Source organism: Erithacus rubecula (assembly GCF_903797595.1).
Source record: "Erithacus rubecula genome assembly, chromosome: 5".
In the NCBI taxonomy this organism is placed as follows: Eukaryota; Metazoa; Chordata; class Aves; order Passeriformes; family Muscicapidae; genus Erithacus; species Erithacus rubecula.
Window position 1 is genome coordinate 64,574,727 of NC_136687.1, and position 22,105 is coordinate 64,596,831.

Sequence of the window (22,105 nt, forward strand, 5' to 3'; positions counted from 1 at the left end):
AATAAATACTTTTCTTGTTCATTCACCAGGGCTTTTTTCCTTTCCAGTTTTTCAGCAGGAAAACTCTTTTTTTGCTTGCTTCTTCTGTGACTCTTACCAACATGGGCGTCATATTTTCAGTAACTTTGACCTGCATCCCTCTAATGTGGGCTGCAATATTGTGCCCAGCTTGGCAAATACATCTGAAACTGGTGAAATGTCAAAGCTCAGTGGGACAAATTAGAGCTGGAGTAACAGTCTGAATTCGGTTGTGTTCTGGGTCAGTTTTGGGTTTTTTCCATTCTGATTTCTTTTAGTCATTTTGGTTTTTTTTTTTTTTTGTTTTTTTTTTTCTTTTTTTTGTTGTTGTTGTTGTTGTTGTTGTTGTTTCAGCGGCAGTAGAATGTATTTATTCCAGGTCAATATTTTTCAAATTTGGTATTTTTGACTTAGACATATGCAGGCCAAGTTCAGGGGCTCCAAAATAAGGTTTAATCCTCATTAGTCCCCAGTGTCTGCTGCTCCCATTGAAATCAATCAAATGCAGCTTTCCATACTTCAATGTGATTGTGTTATGATGAAACAGACACTCATAAAACTCAGACAAGCTGGAATCAAGTTTCACATGAAACTGAACTGACATTTTTTTCTAAATAGGATCCTTGTAATTAGTGATTACCAGATGCATATAGAATGTGTGAAGTGCCTGCAGGAATTGGAATTAAGAAGGGGGAGGGATGCCAAACACCTCAGATCTTCTGCTGGCAACCTTTCATTTTAAATTTCTGCCCTGCACATAGATGAAGCAGCATGGTTTCTATAAAATGTTCAGCTGTGGTTTCACATTAAGTTGATATTGCCAATAAAGAGAGTAATTGAAAACTTATTTGCTTATAAATAGCAGGTTTAGCTCTGGATGGCTCCCCAGTTCATTTCAGTGGTCACCTTGCTGTCCTTAAGAAGGTCTTACAAAGCCTGTCAATTTTCAATTCTAGTAACTACCATAATTATATTGTTTGATCTAAAGAGAAGAATAAGGCTTCTGGGCTCTTTTTCTGATGAACTAGAGGTGTCTGAGGGAACACACCCAGGGCTGTCACCAGCCCTCCTGTCACCAGCACAGGAGTAGAGTGGCTCCTCTGGATGAGGTGATGTTGGCTCACTCATCGTACAATCTCTTCTCCCACTTGAGATGGAAGGTGGTGATTGTTTCTTTTCATGTTCAGAGTTTTAATTCAAAACCTCCAGTTTGAATGGATTATCTTAATTGTGGATTGCTACTGTTACCCTGTAGCAGCCTTTTTCTCTGGCAGCTTGGTTGGGGCTTTTTGTCTTCCTTTTCTTTGGACATGCAGTGCTGGAGAATAACTTGCCTGACCAGAGGGAACTTGTTAGGAGCTTATAGAGAGCTTGAACAACACGCTCATGCTCAATAACTTACATGTGTCTCCTTTTCTCTCTAAGTGATTTAGATCAGACATTACTAAAATTCCCTTAATTTTGGAGCAGTAGTTTTACTGGGCCCTTCAATGAAGCATAGGAATTTTTTGAACAATATGAGGACACGCTTGAACTCTAAAGTATGAAAATTAATTTATTCTTTTAGGATGATTACTAAAGGCTTTTCTGCAACCCTTCCAATGTTCCTGTGGCTGCTGGCAACTTTATTCCTTGTGTAGCTGCTTGTCACCCCAACCAGAGATTGCTGTTGCTCCTGCCCTTGCAGAACTGCCCCTGACACAGTGGTGAACTTAATAGAGGATGGTGCTGGGAAGGAGGAAGTAGATTGCTGGCTTGCTTGTCAACCATTTGTAGTTCATGAAGAATAAAATAGAAATATAAAATACTGTTATCTGTTCTCATTGTAATTGGATATGTAACCTTTTCTTCTTAGATATTTTTTCATCCCTATTCCTAATAGATTCACTGTGAGGAGCTCAAAATGAAGAAGAAAGATGTAGAGGATTGCACGGAACTGTGCCCCCATCAGTGTGTTGAGATGGAAAGGTACTGTGTTAATGTTATATGGAAAAACTCCTTTGTTCAAAGTTTTTTGGGCACCTGCAGTTTCACAAGTAGTATTGGTCTACTGATAATACTGGGGAGTATTAAATGTGGTGCAGTGAGTGCCCTCTGCTTTTCAGCTGAGGCTGCCTGGCAGCCACCACAGACAAGGAGCTGACCTGACTTAAGGAGCTGGTTGTCCCCTGTCAGCTACTGTATGTTGCATTTCCTGGCTGCATTTCCAAATGTTTTTCATCTGTCTGTCCTTCCTGTTAGTAGATCACTGCAAATACCTCAGCTCTGTGTGGGAGACGTGGACTCAAAAAATCATGGGCTTGTTTTCCTCCAAAGGTTCAGCTCAGCTCTGAGCCCTGCTCAGCAAGGCATTGGTGAAGCACCCCCATCCTGGCCCAGGCTGAAGTAGGAGGCAGAATGGGCTGCTTGTGGTGATGCCTGATTGGAAAAGAGAGTAGTGGTGTCAAGCACCAGTTAAAAATGTCAGCTCTGTGCAGAGTCACAGCTTTCCAGAGGAACAAGCACATGTAAGACATGAACAGACTCGTGGGACTCCACCTGAATCTGCAGGGCAAGCAGCCAGTCCAGAAGGGGCTGTGGGAGGGCCACCATTCCAAAAAGGCATGTACTGAGGCCAGGAAAGTGCCCTGAAAGGAGCACAAGCTTTTCTAGGCATTGATCTCCACAGAAAGAGTGAGCCCTTGAAAACATGTAGATTTGCCTCCCTTCGTGTCTTTCTAGCTTTCAGTTCTTTCAACACATTCCTGCCACCTCCCCACAGCTTTCTGCATGTGTGCCTTTCAGTGGGGGAGTTCATCTGCTCAGGCAGCACGTGCTGCTTGGTGGCTCTGCTTGGCCAAGCTTTCCAGTTGATTGATTTCCATGGCAAAAATCAATTCCCTTTCAGCTGGTGATCCACACGCAGCTACGTGAGGCCTTGGGATGAGTCTGGGGGACAGTGCCCCACTTGCTGCCTCTCCAGGGAGACACTTGTCTGCAACTCATTCACAGCCCATTTGAAGCCTGAGGAAGTTGATGGAAATAATTTAATTGGCTTCCCTGAGGTTTGAACACAGCCCAAATGCTGTCCATCAGGAAGACAGCCAATGTCTTGGTAGTATAATTAAGTAGAAGATTCAAGTGGAAGGGGGATGATGCTCTTTTCCTGATGTACAAACTGTATAGGAATGAGGCAGCAGCATGGGAACTTCCCAAGGGACAGGAATATCCAGGTATGGAGGCAACAGCATCATGTGATAAGCAACATCATTTAATGCAAACCAACAGCCATGGTCTTCTTGCATGTTGCAAATTTCCTGAGGGGAGCAGTCAAACACTGAGAGACACTGAGTGCCTGTGTACCAGTAGCTGTCCTCACTGAGCTGGGATGGATTATAGGTGCAGCTTCACTTAATCACTGGGGGCCCCCCACCCTTTTTTTTTTTTTTGGCTAGTTTTTAGAGAAAACCAGATGTGTTTCCATTAAGAGCATGCCTCCCTTTTGTTGTCATTTGTGTAATTCTTAAAATTAAGCAAAAGTATTAGGGAATAATTGTTTCTGCTCACATTAACAGCGCACAGCTTCTCCAGATGTGGCATTTGACAGCCCAACAGCTGCTGGCTATTAAATGTGCCTTAAAAGGCCCATTCTTTGTCGTAAAGGGAACAGAAGTGTAGGGACGTTTATGGGGTGAGAGGCAGATGTTTTGGCTACATCAGATTTGAGGGAAAGTTTTAAGTGGTTTCTCTGTTATGGTCACAGTGCATGTTTTAACCCCTATCATACACCTTATGGAGCTCTCTTCTTGGCACTGGGGTGAGATTATTCCTAATCCCACACTGAGCTGTGGGACATCTCATTCTGAAGACAGCATAGTTCTGCCAGGTAGATCTCAGCTGATGCTTGGCTGGCTTTCCAGCTATGCTTTTAAAATACTGGGTACATTTTTGAGAGTGAAACTCAGGTTAAAACATTAAGTTAGGAACAATCTGAAATAATGTGTTGCCTTTTTTTTTCCCCCTTAAACTCTCTTTTTAAGTATCTACTCATAATCATCAAAGGCAGGTGTTCTTTTTGTGTTTGTCCCAGCACAGTATGCTTTATGCCCAATAAACTATTTTTTATGGTGGTACATGTGAGGTGGAACACAGAACGAGTGGAGCTCAATTTCAAAAGTTCTGGCTCAAATTCCCAAGCCTAAACTTTTAGTGGAGTGTTGAGCACTGGAATAGCACTACTGGTCCTTAGGGAGCTGCACCACTTTTTAACTATTCTCTATCAGCTCAGAGTCTGCTCAACTTCTAAAAACTCACAGGGCTGCAAAATTTTTTTTCAGTAACAAAAGTCTTTTTGTCTTTTTTGGCAAAATTTTATTCTTCATATTGCTTATTGGACTGGAAATTCTTTTGCTATTATTTAGTCTTAGAAGAAGATTATAATATAGATTATATATATAGAAGATTATAATATAAAACCCCAATGCATTTGCATGAAAAAAAATCCAAGAATTCTACAAAATGGAATTAAAAGGGAGCCAAATTAAATGGAATATATGGGAATAGGCTCGTTCTACAGATAAACTGTTATTTTAAAGAATTACATCCCTATTTTTATTCCTAAATTAGGTCTGTTTCTAGTATAAGTTAGATCAAATATTCTGCAATTGAGTCTGATTCTCCCCCTTATTCTACAGGCCTTTTTTTCTGAAATGAAGTCTATTATCATAAGCAGCCAAAATATTAGCTGAAACAATTTCACTTGGAATTTGCCACATTTTTAATTTATCTCATTAGTTCATTCTCTGTAATTCAAATCCAGAGTTTTCTTTCTTTCTTTCTTTCCATGAATTTACTCTCTAGGCTTAGCCAAGCAAGAATCCTACATCCCAAGTGCCCACCCAAGGGGATGAAGCACATGTTTTGCCATTAAACTCTGGAATTCATTTCCCATCAAAATATGACTCCATGGTGTTGGCGTCTGGCTGTAAATCCTGGCTTAAAGCCTTTTTTCACAATTGTTTATGGTGTGTATTTGTGCTTTCACCACCACAAGAGAATGACCCTGACACACCAGCCTTGAAATTAATATTTAAAATAGAATTATATGGTTTAGGTATTAATATTGTGCAATAAATGCCTTGGGATATCTTGTAGGTATGTCCATTGTTGCCATGTAACTGCTATGAGTAAGGAACAATGCCAGTGAAAAACAGGGAAAGCCAAGAGATGCAAAACTGTGAAACTTAGGGAGCTTGTACCTTCTTATTTGAGAAACTTGTATTTCTCAGCCTTCAATCTATGCTGCTCAACCCAAAGTATGGGTTTGATCGTGTTCTGGCTCTCAGCTTAACAAGAGAATTGCTGTCAAAAATATGCAACAGTTTTTAAACATATGATCATTATTATTTAGAGCATTATACTATTAAAAGTAATACCAATAATTATAAATAGACCAGTGGAGCCTAGAAACTGAAGTGGTGCAAAATGTACCATGGTGCATAAAGTGAAAACCATTTTAAAGGCAGCAAGTTAAATACGTGGGAGAAATGAAAACACCTTTAATGGAGTGCACAGTTAAGTTCTGCATGGATGTAAAAACTTGAAAACCAAAGGGAACATGCCTAATCTTTTAGTCTTGGAGGACATGGCTTTTCAGATATGACATGGAAACTGTGAATAAAGTTGGGTCCTCTTCTTTCCCTACAAGCTGCTAAAACTTGTGTTGGGAGGCCAGCTTCCTTCACTGCATTTGTACCTTCTGCTTCCATGTAAAATATCTTAATTAAAAAAAAGAAGCAAATTTTGCAACTAACTCAAAGTATGCAAAGGAGAGTTAGCATTCTAATATTTTATTGTCTCCTGCAGCAATCTCAACTTGCTAGAGTAGTTTTTATATCTTTGTATACTTTAGAAAGCTTTAGCACCTAGAAGGGTTATACTTTGTCTTGTATGACCACAGAAAAAATGCTTTTTAATATTTTCTGAAAAATTTTAATGGTGCAGGGTCTGTACCTGAGAACTTCAGGAAATCAACAGCAGTTTTGAAAGCTGTTCAGTGCAGAGTCTGAATGCTGTGTGCCCTCTAGAGCTCTCTGGGGGAAGCTCTGGTAGTCAGCTTGTCTTGGTCTGGGGTAGCTCCTAATCACGAGTGCCTTGATGTATTCAGGCACTCAGAGCATCTCTGTGCTCTGAAAGTCCAGATTCTAAATCAGATCTACACATCAGCTATGATTAATGTTCTAGCTCACCACAAATGTATCCTTCTGATTATCAACGTGGCTGATAATAAAATGCAGATAGTTGCAGTAATAGTTTCTCAGTCTAAAAATGAAGTAACTTTCTGACTTTCATGATAATAGTCAAACACGTGGATGTTACAGAGCAGAAACTGGTTTGTAGAGATCTGAGCCTTTTGCAGTTCTCTTTCTTTCACCCAGGCACAGCTGGGTCTTGGTCTTGCCCAGGTAAGTCCAGAAAGAAGAATGGAGAGAGGCAAAGGTAGGAGCAGCCAGAGGTGAATGTCATTTACAGCAACATCAAACTGTGGGGAGAGGAGGAATTAACACTTCCTGGCTGAGAAAAGATGTTAAGAGCCAACCCCCATGTTTATGGGGTATTTCTCAGCTTGGTTCATGCTCTGACCTCAGGAGGTTGTGGTCACACATCTCCACTTGCTGTGGCTGAACCAGCAGCAGAGCTGAGTGCAGCCTGCCTAAGCATTTGGTGCTGCACTCCTGCCAGATTGCTGCTCATCTTTTACTGTCCCCAGGGCTGCATCTAAGCATTTCTCCTTTATTCTGAGTATTTTTTTCTTAGCCTGAGCTGCTTTATTTGGCTTAAAAACATTTTGAAGCACTGGCTACTTGACCCAAGCTGGGGGAGTAGGTTGTGCTGGCAGCAGCGAGTGGCTGCTTCCGTGCTGTGGCTTTTCAGTTCTTCTGAACAGCCTCAGAAGCAGCCAAGGCTCTGCACAGGGTGTGTGCACCTCTGTTCCACAGAGCTATCTCAGCATCAGGAGCTGGAGTCCAAATGGGCTGGAGGTGCTGTTTTCCTGGGAAGTGCACTTGAGAGTGCAGAGTGCTTGCTCTGGCTGCTGCCTGAGCTCCAGGAACCTCAGCACAGAATTGCTTAGAAAAAGTACCACTTGCTCTGGCTTATCCAGGATTTTGCAACATTTGGCCAGACAGAGAAGGGCTGGATTTCTTTTGCAAGTTTGGTTGCTTTCCTCCTGCAGTTTTCTCCTTGAGCTGCCACGTGCTGCCCATGCTGCTGCTGGGGCTCACCTGCCACCCACACACAGCTGAGCCAGTGCCACCAGCCCTCAGAGCAGCTGCAGCCTTCTGCACCACCCTGGAGCTCATGAAAATATGCCTTAGAAGGTCTTTTTTTTAATCTTCATGGCCATGAAAGTACAGGTTATCTAACTACCAAGTTAAAAAAACCCAAAAAACAAAACTCTAGAATTTTACAAGCCCTTATTTGCCACTGTTGGTATTTTATTTCCTCTTGGAAATGATTTTGTATCTATGCTTAGTGAAAATACATTTGTTTTTTACATATACAGCATTAAATGAATCATTCTATGCTATCAGCATGAAATTCACCACACTTATTTACTCTTATGATTAAGATAGATTGTTTTGTTTATTGGATAATTTTATCAATTTTGCTTTAGGAGTTTCCTCAGAACCTGTGGTGCAATCCTGGAGGATTGCCTGTCTAAACTTAAGGAAGTATAATTGATAAACTCCTACAGCTTTCAGTTTTTTGGTGGTTCAAATAAAGAATTTTGTATTTTCTGCTTAAATTAAGAAGTAATCTTGCTATAACAGGTTGGTGATATTTTTAAGCCTTGTAGTTTGCATTCTGGTCATGCATTACTTATATTTAGAATTGGTTTAAGTTGGTTAGATGATGAAATCTAAGCTTGCAAAACAGATGAATCTTTCTTGATAATTTGGGTTGATCTGGGAGATTTAGGGGATTTGTGTTAATTATATCTCAGTTAATTATCTGGAAGTCACATTCCACCATTACACTGTATCACATGAATCAGCCCTAGTTGTAAGATTGTTCTGTGAATTTGGAACGAGCCCTTAGCTTGTATCTCCTTAGCAGAGAGACTGAAAGAAAAAAATTTTCCCACTTAAAAAATAGAATTTTTAATGTTCTTAACAGACCAATTTTTTAACAAGATATTAATGTTTTTATAAGGAACCTTTAAGGAAAAAAAAATTGAAAATGTATGCCAGGTTTCTGCCACAAAGTGATAGAAAAAGCAAAATGTGCCATTGAAAGACTTTGTGAACTGAGCACCTAGTTTTGCAGTTCTAAACCTTTCAACTATTCTGATTGCATTTTTGCTGAAGTTGAATTTAAAACTCTTAAAACTGTGAGTGGATGAGGTTGAGGGCACGTGGCAGACTTCATATAATCCCCAAAAGGGTTAATTTGGATTTTGTAGGTGAAAAGTGGTACAATTCATAAAAGCTTCTGGTGTAAGTATTTTAAATTAATTTCTGCTACAAAGCATTAGAGATTGTGTGTCACTGTCCTGGTGCTCTCTGCTTGTTTTACCAGGAGGGGAGGGAGCAGGAGCCTGGTGCAGGACCAGCTCTTAAATTCAGAACAAAGCCTCAAGTTCTGGTGTAAAGTTTAATATTCCTTTTTCTTCCTAAGCAGGTGTGAAAGTAAAGAGCTGGATGTTGAAATAAGGAATCTGATAGGGAAGAGCAGCACTTTGGAGATGTGTGAGGACCCCAAACCTCTTGCCCAAGAGAGGCTGAGCTCTCAGAGAACTTCGTGTTCCTTTAAGGTAATCACAGTGTGCTTTTGCAATGTTTATGTGCCAGGAAAGAACATTCAGAGGATGTTCTATGCAGGGCTTGACTATGCATGAAACTTTAGGATTTCTGAAATGATGCAATAAACTTGCTACACATTTTTTTTCCCCTGATATAGCTACTTCCTGGTATGAGGAAGAGTGACTGAGGAGGTACATTTTATAGTGCTATAAAAGGTCAGCTAAACCCGCTGATTGTTATCCTAAGTGTCAAACCCTGTAGCCAGATGTGCCTTTTGGATAATGCAGATCCTTGGAACTGTGTAACTCCCAAAGCACTGTCATTTTTGATGCATTTGGAAATCCTGATTTAACTGGGAATGAGCAGAGGTGTGGGACACAAAGACCTGTGGAAGTGTCAAAAAAGCTTTTAGGTGAATAGGAAGAGAGGAGGAGGAAAATGGTGATGATTCAAACCCACATTTCTGTGGTATTGCAAACAGAAAATCAGAAGCCACCTGCTAAGGCGGTTCTTTGCCTGCAGTGATGCAGTGGTTAACAAGCCTGACAGAAACGTGTTCTGGGTTTCCCTCTCAGTTTCACTCCTCTCCCTTAAAATAGCCAGAATAGAAGGAATTTGCCCGTTTTCCACAAACTGGGAACAGGAGGAGGGAGGGGTGTGGAGGAGAGGAGTGATTAAACCATGAATGATCCACCTGCAAGGCATGACGCTCCTCCTGTGTGACTCCAGCACGGGATGGGGAAAGGAAAACTGAAGGCTGCACCCCGAGGCACGATGCAGGAAATTAATGAGGAGGTAAAAGGGAGATGACTCTTCTACGAAATCCGAAATTACACACAGCTCCTTTCACATGCAAACCGCCATCTCCAGAATGACTCATGACCTCGGGGCATGAAGCTGAGCCCTGCCTAGGGAGACACCGCAGGGTCAGAGCAGCGGGATTAGAAACGGTGAGAGAGAAGCCACAGGGAGGGATGGGGAATTCCCGGAGGCAGGGGAGAAATCAGCGTGGTGAAGCAGAAGTCAGTGCAGAATCTACTTTTGAAATTACAGATGGAAATCCATAGAAACACCGAGTTCCAGCCTCTCTCCAGTAGAAGGAGACTTAGGAAAGGATTTGGGAGATATGGGGAAGAAAGAGAACAGATGTGCTCACCTGGACACTTTCTGAGGGTGCTGCAGTGCTTCACTCAAGAGACCATGGCACCGTTTAATCTGTGGTGCTTTTATGCTCTTTGCACTTATAGGACTTCTTGCTGTAAAATATATATGTGTGTGATTTTTTTAGAGAGGGACACTCCATGATATTTCTGCACTAGACACAGACTATTTTTTATTCATACTTTAAAGTCATGCATCTTTTCACTTGGCTGGTTATTGAGCTGGGCTTCAAGTGAGTGAGAACTTGACAGTTCTGATGAGCTTCAACAACCTCAGTGTAAGGAGTACCTGTCTTGGATTGTGTGTTTTGGGAAAGGACATCATACTTTCTAACACCTAGTACTTCATTAAGATTATGAAATAATAATTTAAAAAAACCCACGCCAGAAAATATCCATTTGTGAAATTATGCTCACTTTGACTTAAAATTATATGTTTAAGAATTAAGAAAAAGTTAATAATGAAACAAAAGTGTACCTTTCCCTACACTGTTAGTCTTTCATCAGGAAGTTATTTGTCAGAGCCAGCAGGTCATTTTCATTCTGTAACTTTTTTTCTGGAGTGAAGAGTACAAATTGCACTCGGCAGAATGGCATTTCCATCTGACCTTCAATTGCTTTCAAGGCAAATCTGTAAATGTCTGTAAACAAATTCCTCTTTTTTCCCAGGATTTTTTCCCATAACATTTTGTGATATTAGTGTGGTTTAAAGCAAATATTTGAGAGAGAGAAAATACAGATCTGCAGAATTAATTTCTCAGCATATCCTTCAGTCTATGATTCCTTCAGTTGCAGCTTGTCCTGATGCTGCATTCTCCATTCTAGGAAAGGGAATACATTTTCATTTTTTAGATTTACAAATGTCATCCAATTACTTTCACATGAAACTTGGTTTTCCATTAACAGGCCTGAGTTTGCAAATGCTCAGGTACATGGGAGGCCATGCCCTTAAGGTGAGTGAATAAAGGAAATCCTGATGCAGGAGCCTGTGCTCAAATATTTTTATTTACTCTAAAACCTTATCTTGCTCTAATTTTATCTGGTTCTCACATATTAAGACACAAATTTGCATCTACACCTATTTTTCTGTTAGAGGGAGCATGTAACTGAGCACCACAAAAGGCTGAGGCTGGCAAACTTACTGAAGGAGAAATCCCTTTCTAGCTCACCTCTCTGTTGAGACATGGGAGCCAGGTTGAAGCAGGAAGAGGCAGATTCTTCTGGTTTAAGAGCCAATTTCATTCTTCAGCTAAAATCTCTCAATTTTTGCAATTTTACCACATGCCTCAGAATGGGAAAATGGATATTCTGGCAGTCACTGCTGGCATAACAGCTTCAGCAATAAAGCCAAAAAACAAGGCTCAGCTGAAAAATAAGCAAAGTAAAGGCTCCCCAAAAAGCTACCAAATTTTAATTAAAGTAATTGCAGAGTTAATCTAGCTTCTACAAGTCTGCAACTGAACATTAAATTAAAATAAGATAAAATCCCCAATAAACCTCACAGCAGATGCATGATCAGCCAGGGAAAAAAATGTCTTGGTCATTTGGATGCTTTTGTTACTGTCAAGGAAAGCCTCACATTTGCTTGCATCAGGCCTTTTGATGATTCTTGGTTTCACTGCAGTTACTGAACAGACCAAGATTTTTCAGAAGTGAAAAATAGTTTTCATTATCTGAATTTATGAGTTATATTTTGTAGCACTGTGATGCAAGTTGTTCCCAGAATTAAGATCCAGCACTCTGAAAATGAGAACTTTTATCATCTTGTGCTGCCGAGGCTTGTGAGAGGATTCAGGGCTGACCACAGCTCCAAGGCTCTGATTTTCTCCCACTGCAAATTTCCCAAAGATGCTCAAAAGGCCTTTATGCTCAGGAAGCTCAGGTTGTCCTAGAATGCAAACTAAAATATTTCTTGTTTTTAAACAGGACATTAAACAGACATTAAAAGAAAACAAAACAACAATCTCAAATCTTCTACTAATAGAAATTGCAGAGTATCATGGAAATAAGATAGAAATTATTAAGAGGCATCTAAGTTGTTGTAAGATGCCACTTGAGAGTTAACTTAAGGAGTGTGAGGGGCAACAAATCCTCCAATTTACTTCCTGGGCAGCTTTTTCCATACCTGGCAGATTTTTAGGTTTGTGGCTACATTTATGGTCTGGTTTTCAACTGGAGTTTTCCAAGCAATTTTAAGCTGTGTGTTTTGTTCAATAGCTTCAAATCTAGTATAAATGCTTGAAAACATTTGTGGAAATCTGAAACATGATAGGTCTCAGTGTCCTTCTTTCAAGGATTTCTGTATATCTCAGGTTTCTGGAGTGCTGTTGTACAACTAAGTTTTTCTTGATAGCAGTAAATGTGAACAAATTTATCTTTATCACTGTGATATCAATGAAAATGAATGTTGTCATCTCCTTCTCTTTCCTTTTGGTGCTATTAACTGTTCTTACAGAGACAGGTAGTGATTTTTTTTCAACCTCCCAGTTTTTGCAGAAAGAATACCACCAGAATACCTCTGAAGGGCTTGACTTTTTGTTCCCTATTCATTGGCATTTCTTCTATTCATAATTTCAGACATACTCTTCTCTCTCCAATCTGTTTTTATGTGGCAAACAGTTATGCCTATGAATGCTAAGTTGGATGAGACAGGCACTGAAAAGTACTTTAGTCTTAGTTCTAGTCTGTCCAATTTTATGTAAAATCATTCACTTTAAGTCGTCATTACTGCAGCCATGAAGAAATCATTAACAAAGAACTTGGTGTCCTATTGTCCAAGTAGCTTTCTAGGAAATTACTTCAGCTCTCCAGTAAACTACTGTGATATAAATTAGAGTATCACCCAAGGTCTCAGCCTCATCCTCTCTTCAAAGTAAATTGAGCATTAATATCTTTCAAGTGGGAGCTGTGGTTCATGAGTGGGGCTGTGCTCTGGGTTTGCTCTTCTGTCCTCACTGTGGGGACCACTCAGTGCCTCACTCACCACACCCCAGTGTGCTCTGGTGAGGAAACCAAAAACTGGGGCTGCTTTGCCTTGTAGGCCAGATCAGAAAATGCAGCTGTTCAACCTGAGCCTTCCCCAAAAGTGAAGGTGCTGCTGGAGTGGGGATGAGACTGGTGAGAGTGGGAGTGGGGTAGGGCCAGGCATCTCCCTCAAGAGCAGATGTGCACTGTGGGAGGTTTGTGATTGTATTTTTATTAATCAAATTCCCAGTGTTGGTGCTTTTCTGCACCAGTTTATAGTCTTCATCTTTACTCATGTCTGGTTTTGATAGAGGTACAGATGAAATTCTTCTAATTTTTGATGACTTCTAATTTTAGGATGACTTCTATGTAGAATCTGAAATGTCTTCATTAAAATAACCTTTTTATTTTAGTTTTTCTCTTGATGCACCACAAGCTTTCCAGCTGCTCCATAAACCAGGAGAAAAATGGAAAAGAACCTCAGGGTAACAGGACATATTTCATATGCAAATATTATAGAATAGTAGCTTTCTTCCAAATTGTGGTTTGTATCTTGTAAAAGAGGAGTTTCTTAGTCGCACATTGTGAACCAGAGATCTGGAACGTGGCTGCAAAACTCCAGCATTTCACAGGATTGCTTTACTTTGTCTAAATCCATTGTTGGAAATTGAAGGAAGGGTTTCTATTATTTTATGTCAAATTTCACAGGCTAGCTTTCATTTCATTCCTTGAAAATAAAATAAGCAACTCTGTTGTCACTGCAAAAGCTATCGACCCAAAGATATTTCCACAATAAGGAACAGGATTTTTCTTTCATGCTTTCCTCTGAAATCCATTATTATTCACAATTGCAAGACTGAAGACGAGAACACTTTACTGTTTCATTCTGACTTTGTATAGGAAGGCTGTGGAAGCCTTTTCTTTGTTAATCTTTTCTGTGAGTTTAACTTGGTTAAAGTTAACATCTTCCTCCAAATGGGAGACAGGCCCATGTTTGGAGTGCTGGGTACCTCTGAGCACCCAAGCTCTTGAGTAGCTTGAAGCTGGATCCATGCCCAGGTAAAGCAAGGGGTAGAAGTGCAAATAAAACATCTGTCATTGTTCATCATTGTGCAGCTTTTCTTTGGGGAAACAAAACAGTTTTCCAATTTTGGTTTTCCCCTAAACATCTTGGGGTTTTTGTATGGGGGTGCTCTTCCCTGTGGCTGTTAACAGACTTTGCTATTGCTCCTTTAGAAGCATGACTCACTCATTTTTCTGTTCTGGTAGTTCATTCTCAGTGTCAATAATTGTTGTAATTACTGAAATCCTTTTATATAACTGGAAGCAGGGATAGAAAAGCCTGTCCTCTTATTTACTGAAAGAGCAAATACCCTTCCTTCCCTTACAAATGCAACTTCCTCTCTGGGGGGAACTGGCCAGGCAATTGTGATTTCCATGCACACAAAGCAGAGAGCTGCCTTGCCTGGCACATTAGTCACAGGCATTGTGCTTCATCCATTCTGGGAAGCCCCAGCCAGGAAGGAGGAAAAGGTTAAAATCAGAATTCCACCACTTCTTTCTGGACCTTGGCTGCTTCCACAGGCAGCACTCCTGGATCTTCTGGGTCTGAATGTAATTCTCCTGCTCCTTTAGCCAACATAAAATCTGTTTCATTGCTCTTCTTCCTCCAAAGACCCAGAGTGAAGGAAACACTCCAGGCTGTTTTGGATGCACCTGGCAAGGTGGGAGTGACATGGAAGCTCCAGAAGAACCATTGGAAGTAAGTGACTGTGTTGGTTGTTCTCTGAAATGTTTTCTGGTTAACAGGAGCTGGTGCAGGTCACTTTGTAGATTAACAATTATGGGCTGCTCTTTGTGTTCTAATAGATTTTTCTGAATGATGAAATATGTAAGAGTGGAAGGAAATGTTAGAAATATTTTTGCAGATGGCATTCTTAGAAAGAAGAGCTTTCCTAATGTTTTTTTTTGGGGTTTTTTTTTTTTTTTCCTCCAGTAGTTGCACAAAGGGTGCAAAGTGGTTCATTTGAGTGACCCCACAAGTTCTGTGAGCACTATTTGGGCTAGTTGGTGCCAAGTGTATGTGTAGTTGTTAGATTTGTGAGCTGTCCTATTCACCTTATCACTATTCTTAAACATACTCTTCAATATATGCCTAAGGCCCAAATGCTGAAAGCAATTCAGCATGGGAATAACTCCATTAGCTGCCAGGTATTGCTTCAGATACTCTAAATTAAACATGTCTGTGAACTACAAGAGGGATTAAGTGTTTTCTGGCTTGGAAGTCAAGGGCCCCACATCAGAGTTCAGCAGGACTGGCCATGGGGCAAATATGTGGTTGGGATTTTTGCCTTTGAAAAGACACAGCAAAACTGTCCTTTAATCTTCACTGGTATTCAGCATTAAATTATCTATCTACAGAAAATTTATTCCAGACCTCAGAAGAGGTCTCACACTATTATTCTTGTTTTTCTTATATTGGTTGAGAACTTAGGAAGGGAAACAAAAATCCCTGAGTATGTATCTGAACAGAGTATGTTCTATTTTTATGAGGCTGTCTCTTTTTTTTCCAGGACAGTTCTCTGTAGATCACATGTTTGTTTTGATGACAATCCATAGAAACTTCCTGGAAATTATGATATACAACACTGCCATTATATAAATGAGCATCTATCTGCTGCTGTCCTGCATGGCTGAAACTCCACACTTCAAAATAATAGAACAGTTACAGACTGATATTCTAAATTTCTCCAAATAGCCTATTTGTTTTGTGTGTTGCTTGTTTTGAGCCCGTTGTGCTAAAGTTTATCACCTTGGGCCTGCAAGCACTTACCAGGGGCAATTAACTAATTATTCTAGCTCTTGTAAATGAGGGGAGTTACTCATACCCACTCCAGGTCATGCTTAACTTTTGTGGCATATACTCCTTGTTTGTATTGTCATCTCCAAGATAATTAAAATCCTGTTTTGTGTGGTATGTCTCAGATGGTACAAATAGATACAATTTTGGTTATTTCAGTGACTATTTGCATAATGGTTCAATTAAAACAGAGCCTGAGTGGGTGTAAAGCAGATGTACACTCCAGAATCAGCTATCAGCAGGTGTGAAGGTATTTACATACAAATTTGATGTAAGAAAATGTTTGTTTCTCTTTGTTTATGTGCACCTGTCAGGGTGGATGGGAGCTTTACATGAGAATCTTAAAAAGAAATGTTAATATTTTTACATTCCTTTTCTCCAGTCAAGGCACACATTACTGAGCAAAAAGAAGCCTTTATCATCCAATTCTCTGGAGCAACAGATCCTCACACTGGAAAGACAGAGACGAGAGGTAATCCTAAATATACCCTTAGCCACATGGTGACTGATTGTACCATGCCTATGAATCTGGAAGGGCAGATTTATTATTGTACTTTATTTAGTACAAAGGGCAAATCTTATTAATGACCACTATTGCTAATGGCCAAGGAACAGCAAGCAGGGTTTGCACCCAATACTATTCCAACCAGTAGAAGTCTTCCATTCATTTGTTTGAAGCCCAAGACCACCTAATTGGAAATTTGTTCATGTAACTTGTAGCAAACTAGCAGCAAAGTCCTTGGCCTTGTAGTAGTTGCATCTTAGGATTTGTGCAGTGTTGCAAATGATCCACCTGTAGCTTATTGTATATTTGCATGTTTGCTGAGTGCTGCTTCCTGAATGTTCATGTGCTTTAGCCAAAATACCAAAGCACTGGCAGATGGGCTGCAAGGCTTGCCAAACCTTAAACTTGCTTCTTCTGGAATAAATGAATTGCCCAGATGATGAGGAGGTTGGGAACATTCACTGACAGAGGATTAGAATGCCAGTCTGTTTTTGATTTACTGAAAATGTTGAAATAAGGGTTATTTACTGTGCCTTCCTGGTAATTACAGCTTCTGGAGGTGAACAAGCAATGGGATCATCAATTTAGAAGTATGAAACAGCTTTATGAAAAGCAGGTAACAATGCTGACAGCTTCTGTTGCAATATGTGTGCCACCTGCTGACAGTTGTGTGTGTTTAAATACCAGCCAGCCATAGCCTTGGTAAATATCTTACTTTGTCTTGAGCTCACATTGAAAACGCTTCATCATATAAAAGTGAAGCCAATGTGTGTCAATCTTCAGTAGGAAAAACTAACAGAGAAGCAGGGTGTCCCTAAAATAGCAGGAACCAGTGTGGACATGACAGCAGAGATTTTCATGCCCTCCACACTCTGGTAAGAATGGCACCTAACTGGGAGCACAACTAGCAGAAAATCAGCCTGGTGTGCACAGCCCCTGATCCACATCATCACACATGTGCTGGTTCTTATCCCATCTATTGTGAAGCCTGGGAGCTCCCTGATAAATTCTCCATGAAAGTTGCCCTCTCTAAGCATAGACTTTCAAAATAAATTGTAAATAAATATTTTGATTCCCATTTTTTTTCCTCCAAGATCCAATTGACATAACTTTTATTCCTTGCTTATGTTTGTGTGGCATCATTGCTGCAGACATTATTGTCAGTTGCCTAGTGAAGTTCAGTGCTTACAGTTTTGTCTGGTATTCCAGAACCCAGATTGGTTCATTGACTGACACTTCTCATCTACTGTTTCCTGCTATGAAAAGGAAGTTTATAGAATGACTTACTGTGCTTATCAGGAAAATTTTATCTCTAATATTTTCCAGAAAGCTTTACTGAGATCTTAATCATTTGTTTTCTTTTTCCCACAAAGAGAAGAGGAATCCAAATGGCTCTTCCTCATTTAATCTGAAACTGTTTTATGCCTCTGGCTCAACACCCTGAAGGTGCTGTGCCTTTCAGAATCCCCAGTGAGCCCAGCATGGTCTGTCACTTTCTTTTCAGCTGGCAGAGATGAAGGCAAAGCTGGATGTGTCAGAGAGGAGAGTGAGCGAGCTGCAGCAGGAGAGACACTGGCAGCCTCCAGAGGAGCAGAGGTGGAGAGCACAGGGCAGAGAGAGCCTGTTGCAGGAAAAGGTAGGAGGGTGCCCTGTGGCACCCCTTTTGTGCTCTGTGGTGAGCTCTCTCTTGCCTTTCATCTTTCTCCCCTTGTGTGAGGCAGAGCGTGGGTTGTGCACAGCCCAGAGGTGAGACTGTGGCTCCTCAATATCCTACCCAAGGCAGGGGCTGCTGAGCTGCCTCATCACAGAACTGTGTACAGAGGAAGAGTCATTCCAATATGACTGGCAGACAGCACAGCATTAGTGTGTGTGGGGGAGTAAAGAGCAGGTTAGTATCTAAACTGCACAGATTTCCCTCCTCACAGTTCAGTTCAGGGTGAATTTCTTTGTGAAGGAAAATGCTCCAGTTATTTCTAATGGAAGAGTAACACCAGTGCAGATGTTGCATCAAGTGCTTGGCAAGAAATACTTGAGAAGTGAATGCAGCTCCAGTCCCCTGGGTTTTGGCATTGACAATGCAGGCTCTCATAGATGTGCTGGCTATCTCAGCTCCCTGCAAATATTAGTGACACTCTCAGTGCAGTTATCAGGGCTGAAAGTGTCTGGGTTGATCAGCTCTTCCAGAGTGGTGTTCACCTCAGAGTGGTAGGCCTGCTCTGTTAGGACTCCCTTGTCACTGGCTCTTGTGATGGGCTTTTGCATCCAAATTTAGACCCCTGAGCTGGATTCCCACCTCAGTAAAACCACCAGCCTGATTGATGGGCACCTGCACAAAACTTTGTGCTCCATTTTAGAAACCCCACGGGTTTCTAAAATGCTTCCTGTTCCTTCTGCTTCATGATATCATGTACTTCATGACCTCTAGTGAGAGTTTCTGGATGGTGATGATGGCTGAAGCTGGGCTTCTCTATTCACGTGGTAACCTGAAACAAGTGGCAATTGCATCACGATTGTATCACTTCCAGGCTCAGATAAGATGTGAGTTAGCTGCTGCAGGAAAAGAAATGCAACTTCCTTAGCTTACATCTGCATAAGCAGAATATTCTTCTTACTTGCTTATCAATTAATCTTAGCTAAGCACATGCTTCATTCCAAATCTGTAGTGCAATTTACATGTTTTAACACAAACTGTGTTATGTGTTTGCTGAATCACTGCCTGTATTTGCCCTGAGTATCGATTCACTGTGACACAGTCTATATTTCTGTTCATGTTACTGCCTGCCTTTTAATGTATAACACCTGGGAAAATACCTACCATAAAAATAAGGATAGGTAGTACACTATCTCAGAATTCTTTACTGCATACTTGAGTAATGAATTAAATGACAGTATAGTCTAAACCTTTTTATGGGAACAGGTTAACCAGGATGGAACTTTGGTCTTAAATCTTTAATTTCTTTATAGTTACACACGTAGCCAGTAAGTGCTTGTCACCTTGAGCTAGCTGCTGGATGAGTTCTTATAATTATTGTATATAGCCTGCTAATCTTTCCTAGTTTTTTGGAGAAAATGAAATTGTCCCAGCTAACTTAGAACACAGCAGAGTCAGGCTTCCTTGTGTGTAAGCAGCAGTTACTCAGGGGTGTTTTTACTGGTTCAGTTAGCAGCACATAGTGATGAACTTCTGATGAGCCCTAACTGTGGCTGGCTGCACAGAGATGAGCCTTTTACCCAGAAAAAAAACCCATTCCTGTGGTGTGCTGTGCCTGTGATTGTTGGATCTCACTTTTTTATTCACATAAAGCAGCTGCAGAAACTATTTGAAATACTTTTTTTTACTGTTTTTGTCTTCAATGTCATATGGCAATTGGGATGGCTGGGACTCCACAAGCATTTGGCCCTGGTCTTATTCTCTGAGTACATAACAGAAATGCAGGTCTGGGGTAACTGTGGATGTGATTTTGATCTGCTTGGCCTGCCAGCATTCCCATGCCTTCGTGCAACTGCAGAGAGCAGGGATTTAGTCTGGTATGTTGTCTGTCTCATCATATGGTGAGTGGTCAAAACAATTTCTACAGACTTTATCATATCTGGGTGTACTAATGATCTGCCTTCCTGCTGCCTCCCTTCCTAACTGTCTTTGGGACAACAAAAATGTAGCACATCTGTCAGACAGAAGATTATTCTGAAAATCGTTCTCGAAAAATGTTTCCATCTGCATTTCTGCAGCATCTCTCTGTATTTTTGCATCCCAGAAAGATACAGAAGTCCTTAGTGAAGCTCTCCATGAAATGAAGGAAGAGAACAGGCTCCTGAAGCAGAAGAATGCCTCAATGACCAGAAAGAAAGAACACTATGAGAGTGAAATAAGTCGTCTCAACAAGGTAGGAACAGGGGTGAGCTACTGATGCCTCTAATTCTGGGCTCTCTGTTGTCAGTGACCTACCAGATACCATCTTTTCCATCCTGGATGAGCAACCTGGTGGCAAACACATGATCACCATTTGGGAGCTGGGGAAACAAGCAAGAACTCACTTCAGCTCAGATCTGTGCATGCTGCTCTTGGCAGGTACAGGGCATGCATTGCAAGGAGAAAAATTCAGAGAGTATTTGGCTTCTCCTATAAAACCTCTCTATATGTCATGTCTAAGCCCTTTCACATCCTCCCTCCTCAGAGCAAAAGGGAAATGGCACAAAGATACTTGTGTATGCACCTAGTGTCAGACTGTGGTTGAAAGGAAAGGTCACACAGCTTAAAAACTCATTTTACATGTATTCTGTGTTTGAGAATGATGGCTTCTCTTCAGAAGACAGGGTCCTGTCCTATTTTTTATATCCATACACACACACATTCATACCTCTAATATTATGTGTATATATGTCTCACTGAGGAAATTGTTGTTAAATAGCTACATGGGATTTTTTTTAACAGAGGGAAAGTAATAAATAAAAAGTAAAGTATAGTAATTTAGTTTCATCTAAAGATCGCATAAAGCAGTGGGTGTTTTCTAGCAATTTTGTATTTCATGGTGAACCACAAACACTTCCTGAGGAAATGCACTGCAGTAACCATTGCTGTGTAACTTTAATAAATGCTTTAATAAGCTAGAGGGCCATGATGTACAGAAGTCAAGCCAAAAAACATAATGTTGCCATAAGAAAAAAATCTGACAGAACCCATGATCTCTAACTCTTTAAAATACATTGACAAGACTTGGTCAAAGCTCCAGTCAAACTTTAATTCAAGGCCTTGTTTGTTAACCAACTTATTTAAATGTTTTGTTTTGCTGTCTTATGAAGTGGCTGTAATAAGACAGATGGGTATATGACCATTCTTTTAAATGAAACATCAATTTCATATACACTTTCCAAACAGTAATTTACTGATTTTTCTGTGCATTTGAATCCTTCAAATCTCATGTCATGAATACACGAGGCAGGAAGGGACCCTCTGTGCTCTTTTAACTTTAGTCCCCTACTATTCCAGGTTCAGCCACTTGGAGTTATAAATTCTCTGAAATTAATCAACTTTTTCTTCTTTTTATGTGAATGGATAAAGCAGGGTCTTACAGTATTGTTCCTAAATCTCTTTACCATTAACCTTTAGAAGATTGAATTTTCTGGGTTTTTCTTTTTTTTTCCCCCTCCCTAATTCTGAGTTGTAGAACCTTCTCAGAAAGATATTAAAGGGGGGTTTAAAGGGGGAGAAGAAGGGTTAGTCAGTAATCAGTGTGTGTGTATTTTCACCCTCCCAGTTCTAGGTTCAACCTTCTTTATGTATTGGCATGGAACACTAGCTTTGCCATTATTGTACCAGTTTCACTTCTGCACCTCATCAGATAGAAATCTTTCCTTTTCTGAGCCTTCCATGGAAATTGCTCAATTTTCATTGGGCCTTGGGTAATTAATACCAGTCCTTGGATTACTTTGGATACTGGTTATCCTGCTTGGCCACTTCTTCCCCCCTTTGCCTCTTCCCCCTCCAAACACCTTCCATCCTTCCCACATGGAGTGTGGGCAGCAAGGGAGAGCTGAGGATCATCAGCATTAATGCAGTTTCTAAAAGGGGTGGAGTTAGGGTTTCATATCTTATGTGAGAGAATTTGAAATATATTTGTGTTTGAGTAATGAAAATAATATGTAATTATAATGTGTAGTATAGACAGAGAGATGTAGGAGTGATTTAAAGATTCCAGTCCAAGGGAGAGCTGTGTGGTATTATTACAAATACATAAAGTCTGCAAAGAACTGTGGCATAATATCAGTGTAAAACAGAGTCAAGAGTGGTACCAGTTTTGTGTGTATTTGTAACTCC

At 40.5% G+C, this 22,105-nt stretch overlaps 1 protein-coding gene across 1 annotated transcript in view; it reads left to right on the forward strand.

Annotated features, from left to right (window-relative positions):
• The window catches only part of TNIP3 (TNFAIP3 interacting protein 3), a 57,685-nt gene that overhangs the window by 12,996 nt on the left and 22,584 nt on the right, over positions 1-22,105 (forward strand). Inside the window, exons 2-8 of the mRNA XM_079307274.1 lie at positions 1,901-1,986; positions 8,680-8,812; positions 14,601-14,687; positions 16,168-16,257; positions 16,841-16,906; positions 17,795-17,926; positions 20,046-20,174. Of these exons, the coding sequence (XP_079163400.1) occupies positions 1,922-1,986; positions 8,680-8,812; positions 14,601-14,687; positions 16,168-16,257; positions 16,841-16,906; positions 17,795-17,926; positions 20,046-20,174 (702 nt within the window). The 5' untranslated portion in view covers positions 1,901-1,921. The remainder of the gene's footprint in view (positions 1-1,900; positions 1,987-8,679; positions 8,813-14,600; positions 14,688-16,167; positions 16,258-16,840; positions 16,907-17,794; positions 17,927-20,045; positions 20,175-22,105) is intronic.